This window comes from Lytechinus pictus, chromosome 7, assembly GCF_037042905.1.
Source record: "Lytechinus pictus isolate F3 Inbred chromosome 7, Lp3.0, whole genome shotgun sequence".
Lineage (NCBI taxonomy): Eukaryota > Metazoa > Echinodermata > Echinoidea > Temnopleuroida > Toxopneustidae > Lytechinus > Lytechinus pictus.
This window is the reverse complement of record NC_087251.1, coordinates 42,239,899-42,252,040: the sequence shown is the minus strand read 5'-3', so window position 1 is coordinate 42,252,040 and position 12,142 is coordinate 42,239,899. Positions and strand designations below refer to the sequence as shown.

Genomic DNA, 12,142 nt, shown 5'->3' with positions numbered 1-12,142 from the left:
TTTTGAATTAATTGTCAATCTTTCTATTAATGTCCGCTGTATGTTTTTATTTTTATATGATTGTTTATATGATAGTATATCAACATTGTTATCTATTACAGGCCTATAAACGGACAGGTAAATGCAAATTATTTAGAATTTCATCCCGAGAAATCAGGTTTTTTAAATGCCAAATTAATAGCATAATCCCCATGTAATCACTCTAATAGTGTATTGAGATGCAATTTGTCATTCATATTTTCGATTTTTATGAGGTTGTGTTCTTTTCTTCAAGATAAAGGCCGGAGACGGCACCCCTTTTCACAGCGTTACAACGCACGAGCTATGGGTACATCCGGGTACTTTTGCGAATCTATACCTATCGAGCAATGGCCGCCACGCTCCACACAATCACAGACGTTAAGTTAAGTACGCGCGCCTATGGCGACTCCGCACTCTAGCGTAGTTAGTATACATCTCTATGGGGGGGACTTACTTTTTTTGTTGTGTATATAAACCGAACCTGCCTGTGCGTTCATTCATTCATTCCAGAGATAAAAAAATACATTCCGTCAGCAGCACGTACGTGTCAGTCAGTCAGTCACGTCACGTCAGCCGTCGACACTCGTCGTGCGTTCGTGCGCGGCCGCGTAATAAACCAACGAATGGCTTCCGTACTCCACGTTGTTTTGATGTGTGACAAGTTTATTTGTGAGGCCCCATATTTTGGACAGATTTGACTAGTTTTGTTCATGTTATCTACATTCCGTGTTTGTATTATTGCTGAAATAATAACTCTTACGGTATACGAGCCCGGAACCTGAATTGAAACCTGCGACTTGAGATCTGCATCTAGGTTCTTTTCAGCTGTCTCGAGCTCGACGCGACTCCAGCTCCAGCGAGGCTTGCTTGGCGGTACCCGGCCCTGCCCTGGCGCTGGCCTAGACTCACCCCCACCGACACTGGCCATCACAGTCTGATCTGAGCCTGTGGCACTTCGACAATACAGCATCGACAATACAGCATCTGGACCTCGCGCGCTCACCTCGCCAGTTGGAACTTAATCTTAATCAGTATCAAACAGAAGGTTCATTATAATAATAATTATGGTATGATATTGCTATTATTTTTTGTTTTATTTTCCCCATATATATATCATTTTATAACCACTCATTCTTTTCAATGAACAAGGTTATCATATAAATAACCTCATGAACCTTGTTCTCTGAGTCTGACTCTGTTTTGTATCTCCGTGAGTCCGAGTCCAAGACTCCATGTGTGGCAAAATAAGGGTGGCAATGTTTGGCTTATTTTCTCTTTTTCTTTGGGACAAATGCTTGATTTTTTTACACTGACAGTTTCCATTACACCTATTCCATTCATCATACAACTTGGCTCTTAAGTATTAAAAAAAAAAATTTGATTCTTTAAATTATTTTTTACATCGGGTACAGAAAATAAAGACTTTCTGTAGATTTTCCTGTCTTCACTTCTGGTATTGATGATTTAATATCTAAACAGTTTATTTTATATTAGTTGAGGAATGGAGGTTTCAAATCTTTCCACACCTGTACTACATGTAGTCCAACTGATCTTTAAGGGACAATGGGATAAATAAGGCCTCCTTTTTCATAATTCAATCATATCTTTTTAATTCATAGCAGTAGAAACATGATTAGATGTCTAACACTAGCCTACAATAGGTCTACATTATCCAATAGAAATATGAAAATTCATCTCATTTGCATATTAGCATTAGACACTGTTGTCAGAGGACCTTATTTGCCCCATCAAAATGGGGAAAATGAGGCCCCTTTATTAAAATTTGTGTTGCTACATACATTCAATGTTAATATATGTAGCTCAGTTGATTTGATACAAGCAGTGAACATTTACTAGTAACAATCACAAGATTAATAATTATTTTCCCAGAGGTCCCCATTTAAGGATTTATTTATTATATCTCTATAACCCTGTTTCAACCAGAGAACAATAGATTCAGTCCACTGAATCTATTCTCTGGTTTTTAATAGGTAATAGTAAGTCAAAGAATGATGACTGGTCGTGTACACACTTCCATTCATCTCCATTCCTAGTGTAAACACTTCTTGAATTGTTCTTCCCAAAATGTAAAACCTTGCATTTATTAAATATTGTTAAACTCGAGTTGCCAGTAGCACAATAACACAGAATTTTCCAAGATATTTGGTAAATCATTTATGAAGATGTCGAATGGAATGGGTCCAAAAATATTCCTTGTGGAATTCCACTGCTTGCTTGACTCCAATCAGAACTTACACCGTAGATTATTACTCTTGATCGATTTTGGCAATTGAAAATGAAAATTGTGCTCTATCCCCCCCCCCCACCCCCAAATAATTGCTTGATTGTTTAAACAACAAATTAGGTTTCATGACATTTGCTCTGGTGACAATTTCTCCACTCTAAATTCCACTCACTAATCGAATGACCCAACTTCAACCCTGGGTTTAACGCTATACCCTACACTAAACCAAAAATTAACCCTATATTGCTACCTAAAACTTACATCTAAGATGAAATTAAGCCCAGAGCAATTGTCGCAGGAGCAAATGTTGTACAACCACAAATTATTTCTGCCTATACAAACTAAGATTTTTGATTTATTTTTCATATTTTTTTTTTCAAATAATTTTGGGAAATATAGTAAAGTATTCTTAAGAATAACTGTATGGTTGTCTTATGTTTAAATATCGTTTCACACTTTCATTGCAGTCTCATACAATACTGTTGATTCAGCCAGGAGAGATAGCGGACACAAGAACTTACACGGATTACAATTCGGTGAGAGAATGCATGGAAGGTGAGTATTTGTTATCTACATGTAGTATACACTTACATATATATGATAAATTGGATAGAGTCAAGTAGTGATTTTGATTATGATCCCAGTCCTGTCAATTATCAGTTATTGCAAATTCAACTCCAGTCTGTTATACATGAAATCCTTGAGTATCTGGGGATAAGACTCAATATAATGATAATTTTTTAGCAATATTAATTTTGTCTAAAAGTACTTGAGTTTTGGAGAATGAATATAAATGTTTGGTTAGAATCTGCATACAGGTATATGTTTCTTTTATGTATCTGAGCTTGTTGAGAGAAAAAATTCAAATTACAAACATTTTCATCTTATGAAGTCAAATTATATATCTTTACTGATATATAATCATCGTTATGACATAAAGCCGAACTAAAAGTTGACAAATGAAAACTAGCTCATGAATATGCTGAAAACACGGGTAAACACAGGCATATATACATGGGTGTGTGCATTGATAATAGCTTGGAATATGATCCATCTACATATAATGGTAAAATGCTGTGCTAAATGTGATTACTGAGCTATTACTATCCTTATTACAGAATGATTTTGCATGGTATTTATAGCATAGTACCTCATGCCGAGCCGATTCATAAAGACTTAACGATGGTAACATTGCAATTATTGTAAATACCATGGAAACCTTGATTGCGATAGGCCAGTATGAAATGTGCCTGCCGTGTTCTGAATTCTTTTTATGTTCATTACCTTAACTGGAATTTCATCTTTTTAAAAATTGACTTTAAAGGTAAAAGACAGTAGTTGCAGCAAACATTTATTTCATGAGAAAGTCTTTTAAATCAAGGTTAATAGTCAAAATATTATCATATATCTAGATCTGGTACATTAATGACAACTTAACTTTGTAAAATTGTGAAATCGTTGCTCAAAATTGATAATTCTAATGATATTCACTAACACAGAAAAGCATATGTGGGACTGGGACATATATTAATATTGCTTCAAAAAATACCCGACATTTGATGGAATTCCGTGTTTATTTTGCTCATTTCTAAGCTATTACACATTTTCTTCCTGAGCAATTTGGCACATATTTTTCCTTTATACATACGGACACTTTGGAGGTAATTTCACTGGATTCTATTCGAACTCATTTTGATATTTTTTACCACAACTGGTATTTATCTTTAATTCAGGAATTTGTCGGATCTTTGAAGAACACCTGAAGAGATTGCATCCTAACAGCCCATCCATCACATATGATATCAGTGAACTCTTTGATTTCATTGATAACCTCACAGACCTTAGCTGCCTGGTGTAAGTTGAGTAAACTAGTGCGTTTCACGAAGTAACATTCGAATGCCTGAACCAAAAGAGTAAATCACTTTCAAAGATTCAAGGTTCAATATATCAACCACTTTAATACAAGTTTGAATGCAATTTACGTCTTGAGATGGAAAGCATTCCACCTTTTATTTCTGTGTGTTTATTTGCATGATTCTCAATAGTGATTGAAATTATGAACTTCAAAAATATCCTTCACTGTGCGAAAATAGGTATTTTTTAAAGTTTGCACTACAATATTTTATCCACTAACAGGAAATCCACTGACGTGCAAATGTCACAGGATTTAATGATTCGTTTAGTTATTGACGTCATCACATAAAACTGATACAAATTCTGCCAACCTTCAATTAAAAAAAAAGAAGAAAATCATCTTCTGTTACTTTGACTTTAAATTATTGGTTCTGAATTATGAAAATTTCAAAAAGCTAATGCCATAAAGTTATCAATTGATTAAATAAACTAGAGAAAAAGAAAATAAGCATAACACTATAAAAAATTTCATTGAAATTAGATGTAAAATAATAAGGTTATGACATAAGTTTTACTGAATTTCACAAAAATGATCATATCCACACAATTGGTGATATGTAAAGTTCATGTCACACAGTCACTTTTGTATATTTTTTATGAATTTTAATGCATGTTAAGAATTAAATATTTCACATATAAAGTAGCCAAGTGGTCTTTTCCGTTAGAAGAAAAAATTAAAAATCTTCAGTTTCTTCACACTTTTAAAGTTATTTGGGGTGTTGCAAGGAAATAACATTGATTTCCATCCCCCAATATCCTTTCTCTTATCAATAGTGTATCATTACTTGTAGACTGTCCCAAAATTAAAAGGGTTCTACAGGCTGAAAATAATATGATTTTAACAGGTATAGGATAAAATCAGACCAACAAAACACAGAAAATTTTATCAAAATCGGACAATGAATAACAAAGTTATAGGATTTTAAAGATTTGCATTATATTCATGTCTTCATGAATATTCAATGAGCAAACTGATTGTGTTATATCCCAACTTATTATTTTGTAATTTATTACATTAAATTATGTTAAGTCATTTTTTTTCCTCCAAGAGCTAAAAAAGATTGCATTGATAACTGATTTAACTCATTAGATATTCATTGCTGCAACTTATTTGGGAGACACCTCATTCACACTTGTATGCAAAAATGAAATAATTATGATTTCATGTAATAACATAAGAAAAAGGAAAGTAGAGATGTGACATCATCAGCCCACCTAATGAATATTCATAACGACATGCAGATAAATCTTTTTACAAAATATTGCTAAACTTTAGAATTCAATAACTTGGTTTTTTTTGTCTCACCTGCATAGCAGAGTGAGACTATAGGCGCCGCTTTTCCGACGGCGGCGGCGTCAACACCAAATCTTAACCTGAGGTTAAGTTTTTGAAATGACAGCATAACTTAGAAAGTATATGGACCTAGTTCATGAAACTTGGCCATAAGGTTAATCAAGTATTACTGAACATCCTGCCTGAGTTTCATGTCACATGATCAAGGTCAAAGGTCATTTAGGGTCAATGAACTTAGACCATGTTGGGGGAATCAACATCAAAATCTTAACCTAAGATCAAAATCTTAACCTAAGGTTAAGTTTTTGAAATGTCATCATAACTTAGAAAATATATGGACCTAGTTCATGAAACTTATACATAAGGTTAATCAAGTATCACTGAACATCCTGCATGAGTTTCACATCACATGACCAAGGTCAAAGGTCATTTAGGGTCAATGAACTTTGGCCGAATTGGGGGTATCTGTTGAATTACCATCATAACTTTGAAAATTTATGGATCTGATTCATGAAACTTGGACATAATAGTAATCAAGTATTACTGAACATCCCGTGCAAGTTTCAGGTCACATGATCAAGGTCAAAGGTCATTTAGGGTCAATGAACTTTGGCCAAATTGGGGTATTTGTTGAATTACAGCCATAAATTTGAAAGTGTGTTGGTCTAGTTCATAAAACTTGGACATAATAGTAATCAAGTATCACTGAACATCCTGTGCGAGTTTCAGGTCACATGATCAAGGTCAAAGGTCATGTAAGGTCAAAGAACTTTGGCCATGTTGGGGGTATTTGTTGAATTGGCATCATATCTCTATAAGTGTATTGGTCTAGTTCATAAAACGTGGAAATAAGAGTAACCAAGTATCACTGAACATCTTGTGCGAGTTATAGTAGTTTTCAAAATCAGCACTGCTGCTATATTGAATCGCGTGATGCAGGTGAGACGGCCAGAGGCATTCCACTTGTTTTATATGACAATGATAATAATTGAATACATTATTTGTTTGTATTTCATCTCAGCTTCCAACCAACTGCAAACATGTATGTTCCTGTTAACAAGGACTGGATCAAGGAGAAGATATACCTTACGCTCAGGAAGCAAGCGGCTAAGTGATGACTACGTGGATCCAAGATTTCTCATCCAAACTTTGAACATTTGATTACAACTTACGATGAAAAAAGATGATGGAACTTCGATTGAGATCACATTATGCTGTATTTGACTGGAAGGCTTGATCATGGAGTTGCTATGTTTTCTCAGTGTTGTGGGTTACTTGTATTATTTTTGTTACATTTACAAGCACAATTGAGGTGAGATATGATATGTAACATTTGCTTTTGCAAAACAGTTTTCTTTTTTTGAGGGGGTAGGATGAGGGAATGATAGAGTGATTAAAAAATGACAAAATACCCCTTTTCTTTTTTACCATATTAGTATCCGAGAGGCCCCTACTTTGCAGAAAATCTGAAAAAACCCAGAAATCTGATTAAAGTGGGAAAAACATGAAAATGAAGTAGAATTACTAGCAGTCATAAAATTCTTGACTTGACTTTACAATACATCACTTTACCATTGTGTGTCAAGGGGATTGAAGAGTAATATGGAATCATGTCTTAGTCAGATGTTAACTTATTCAGCAAGTATCATTTTACTCGAATTCTTGAATATTATTTTGGGAAAACAAAATATCAGATATGACCAGTGAATAACTATGTACCAACTCTTTTAGGAAGAGATTTTTATTTTTTGTTTTACATATACTGCAAATATAAGAGTATGTTTGTAGTTTTGTTTGTTAAAAGTATGAAACTTTGGTGATATACAGCTGACATTTTACATTCATAGTTGATTGATATATGGATGGTTTATTTTTGGTGTGTTTTGATTATATTCTGTTGCATCATTTTCATTTAAAGTTGTCTAAAGGAAAGGAAGCCTCCTTAATCTTTGTTTGCTGGAGAAAGACAGTAAATTTATTCCAATATAAAACTTAGTCATTTTGTTATCTGTTGCATCATTCTCATTTAAAGTTTTCTGATGGAAAGGAAGCCTCCTTAATCTTTGTCTGCTGGAGAAAGACACCTTTAGTTTTTGGAGCTTATCAGATCAGTCATCACGTAATGAGATCTTGTAAAAGTTGGCATCCTTAATAGGTTTTTAAAGAATAAGTAATAAGATTTCTTCAGATTGACTGGAAACTTTATCATCACTGAATTTTTCTAATCAATGTATGTAATGCAAATTCCGACTTACCATTTTACCCTTTGCCATTTATATCTCATTCAACATTTTCATGAGATATTACACAGGGTTTACGGTGAGCTTGTACTGTATTGGGTTTTAGTTTGCACCTCTTATTACCTATCTGACACTCACCACCTGATCTCATGCATTTAGCTGAAATAGACTTTTTTTAACACCTTTCATTTACATTCAATTTGATTTTTTAAGGAAATGTAGAGTTCGGGTGATATTCAGGAGGGTGTTTCACAGATATTAAGTGTGACTAAGAATTACGTTTAAATTCCAAGTTATATATGTTATGAATGTTTTTAACAGAAATATGACGCAATCTGAATGCTGTGGATCATCATCATCATGAAATAATGCATGAAACCTATTCATTTATTGGTGATTTGATACACATGGGACGTCGTAAGTTCTACTGCATATTAATCAGTGAGATTGCTTTGTTGAATACCATGTGTACATTTGCACTTCAGTTTGACATTTAATCAAAATTTACTCTTGCAACCCCCCCCCCCCCCCCATGATGAGAACTTTTGGTAATAGTCTGCATTAATCTAGAGGTGTATCCCACCATACAAATTCTGTAAATCACCATGATCATGTTGAAAAAGTTAGTTTTGACTTTTTCCATTTTTCCATTTTCAGATATATATGTAAAAGCCATAGACCACTTTCAAGTAGTTTTATGTGTCATTTGGTGGAAGAACATATTAGTAAAATGCGTTTTTGTCTCGCCTGCATAGCAGAGCGAGACTATAGGCGCCGCTTTTCCGACGACGGCGGCGGCGGCGGCGTCAACATCAAATCTTAACCTAAGGTTAAGTTTTTGAAATGACATCATAACTTAGAAAGTATATGGACCTAGTTCATGAAACTTGGACATAAGGTTAATCAAGTATTACTGAACATCCTGCCTGAGTTTCAGGTCACATGACCAAGGTCAAAGGTCATTTAGGGTCAATGAACTTAGACCATGTTGGGAAAATTATTTTCAAAATCTTAACCGAAGGTTAAGTTTTTGAAATGACATCATAACTTAGAAAGTATATGGACCTAGTTCATGAAACTTGGGCATAAGGTTAATCAAGTATTAGTGAACATCCTGCTCGAGTTTCAGGTCACGTGACCAAGGTCAAAGGTCATTTAGGGTCAATGAACTTTGGTCAAGTTGGGGGTATTTGTTGAATTACTATCATAACTTTGAAAATTTATGGATCTAGTCCATGAAACTTGGACATAAGGTTAATCAAGTATTAGTGAACATCCTGCCTGAGTTTCAGGTCACATGACCAAGGTCAAAGGTCATTTAGGGTCAATGAACTTTGGCCAAGTTTGGGGTATTTGTTGAATTACCATCATAACTTTGAAAATTTATGGATTTAGTTCATGAAACTTAGACATTAGGTTAATCAAGTACCACTGAATATCCTGTGCGAGTTTCAGGTCACATGACCTGATGACCATGGTCAATGGTGGTCATTTAAGGTCAATGAACTTTGGCCGTGTTGGGGGTATATGTTAAATTACCATCCTAACTCTGAAAGTTTATGGATCTAGTTCATAAAACTTGGACATAAGAGTAATCAAGCATCACTGAACATCCCCTGTGAGTTTCAGGTCACAAAACCAAGTCAAAGGTCGGTTAAGGTCAATAAACTTAGGCCATGTTGGGGTAATTGTTGAAGTGCCATCATAACTTTGAAAGTTTATGGATAGAGTGAATGAAATGTGGACATGGGTGTAGTTGACAGTCTTAAGTCTCTGTTCAAATGTCATTTATGGTCAATGAACGTGGTATTATGTCATTATATGAATGATGTTTTTGTTAATGATTATTTTATAGTAGTTTTCAAAGTTAGCACTGCTGCTATATTAAATTGCGTAATGCAGGCGAGACTGCCAGAGGCGTTCCACTTGTTATATTTAGTAGTAACTGAAGATACATTTACAATTAGCAATAGGTCCTAGCCATTTCAGGATGCATGCATAATCTGTGAAGAAAAAAAATGTTTCATAAAAACAAGTCTTCAGAAAGTTTTACTGCTTGGCTGTAAAAAAAAAAGAACGTAAAACTTGTATCTACTTATTTTAGTTTTTCAAATCAGAATACATGACCAGGACGTATAGATTGGTCAAGCAAACTTTAATTACAGTACTACTTCATCAAGATTTTTTTTTCTTCTTCGAGACCACTTTTGTGTCATCGGCCCATTCATCACTTGTTATGTGGTTTTTGTTTCTAAGTTGATAGTCCTTTGCTCCAAATTGGTTTGATTTATATGAAATTGCAAGAACCTTCCTTCAGAAAAAAAGGAATCATTGCTTATTTTATCAATGTGTAAATATAGTGTTTTAAAACTTGTGTTAGTATAAAAAAAATATTACTTGATATTTTTAAAAGGCAGTGGGTGTAGAAGGGTAGAAAATCACATCGTAAGTCCACAATTTAATAAGTTTTAGTCATATTAACACCAAACATCCTTTCCTGATGTTGATATGTTTATCAGTTCCCTGTTACAATATGGAAAATGACAAATGTGTTGAACTAAAAAGGTGATAAAGTGTTCATGGTCAAAACAGTTTTATGTACGAAAATGCTGTGTTATTCAATAATTATAACCATCTCTTTATATTCATAATTTTATATTTTGACTTGGTACTTCTTTAAGCCAATGATTGCTTGGTCATATGCCATGTCATTTTTTTTTCAGATATTTTCTTTTCCATTTTGATAAGAGTTTTCATAAGATATGATATGACACATTTGTGAAACCTAGAATTCAACAGGAAATTCTGTGATATTCTACAAATACGTCATTTTGTACCATTCTTTTTAGGAACAAATGAACAAAAATTTCATATCGATTTAAGATTAAATAGGAAATGGTACCAATGTCTGTATGCTAATTCATGTTTTACAAATGATCGTTTTTGACGAAGAAAACTGCTTATAAGCATGGTGAATAGAGTCAAACCCAATATTATCTACTTCTTTATCTCTGATTTTTTATTTTGAAGAATATAAACCAAAATTCAAGATGGAGAAGTTGTGTTTATAATGTGTCGATTGAATCACACTGGTACATCTGTGTATTAACAGAGCACTGCACATACTTTAGGGATTTTGTACTTCATGTATAAAGATATCTATTTGCTCATTTCTAAAGCCAGGAAGAGAGTCCTGTTCATGTTTTTTTTTGTTCATGTTGTCTTCTCTCCAAAGTGGATGTGCGCCCTCTTGTGTTCTTATTTTTACAGTCACAATTCTCTGAGCGTCAGAAAAAGTTTTTAAAGTTTGACATCTTCTTCAAGATGTGTTTTAAAACGGTTCTTGTATATGTATGTGAATTTTCATCTTGAGTACATAGTGTAAAAACAATGAAAACATGTTAATTTTTGCTTCTACTTTTTTTTTTATTGAAACAACTATTTCATTAAAAAAATGTGATTAAACAAACAATCTAAAAGTGTCATTTTTTTCATATGTACCTCAGATATGTATAAACTAATACTGTAATTTGATACCCCATTTCCCAAGGCCACTATACACATAATTACATGTATACACACCCATATACAATGACTTGATTAGGTGTGATACAGAGAGACCTCTCCTATTGTTGATGCTGTGCTTTGAATTTTACAGATCCTTACTGGGGGGGGGGGGCACTGTCTTATTAGACAGTAGACAGCATCTGCAACAAGAAAAACACAAATAGATTATATTTCAAATGTAAACCAGACCTCTTATAAGAAGAAATATAAAACTAAAAAAAGTGCAGGTCGGCACTTGCTCATTTCAAAAGCCAGGAAGAGAGTCCTGTTCATGTTTTTTGTTCATGTTGTCTTCTCTCCAAAGTGGATGTGCGCCCTCTTGTGTTCTTATTTTTACAGTCACAATTCTCTGAGCGTCAGAAAAAGTTTTTAAAGTTTGACATCTTAAAGATGTATGTTTTTAAATGGTTAGTGTATATGTATGTGAATTTTCATCTTGAGTACATAGTGTAAAAACAATGAAAACATGTTAATTTTTGCTTCTACTTTTTTTTAAATTGAAACAACTATTTCATTTAAAAAATGTGATAAACAAACATAATCTAAGTGTCATTTTTTTTTAATATGTACCTAAGATATGTATAAACTAAAACTGTAATTTGATACCCCATTTCCCAAGGCCACTATACACATAATTACATGTATACACACCCATATACAATGACTTGATTAGGTGTGATACAGAGAGACCTCTCCTATTGTTGATGCTGTGCTTTGTATTCTACAGATCCTAGTGGGGGGGGGGTCACTGTCTTATTGGAGAGTGGACAGCATCTGCAACAAGAAAAACACAAATATATTATATTTCAAATGTAAACCAGACCTCTTATAAAAAGAAATATAAAACTAAACAAAGTGCAG

The 12,142-nt window shown here is 33.8% G+C and overlaps 1 protein-coding gene across 1 annotated transcript; it reads left to right on the top strand.

Moving 5' to 3' along the window:
- Positions 1 to 336: 336 nt before the first annotated feature.
- On the top strand, positions 337 to 11,186 carry LOC129264395 (enhancer of rudimentary homolog). Its single transcript, XM_054902270.2, has 4 exons — positions 337 to 1,088; positions 2,734 to 2,821; positions 4,000 to 4,120; positions 6,496 to 11,186. The coding sequence occupies exons 1-4, from the start codon at positions 1,086 to 1,088 to the stop codon at positions 6,587 to 6,589; spliced, it is 306 nt and encodes a 101-aa protein (XP_054758245.1). The 5' UTR covers positions 337 to 1,085; the 3' UTR covers positions 6,590 to 11,186.
- Positions 11,187 to 12,142: the final 956 nt, after the last annotated feature.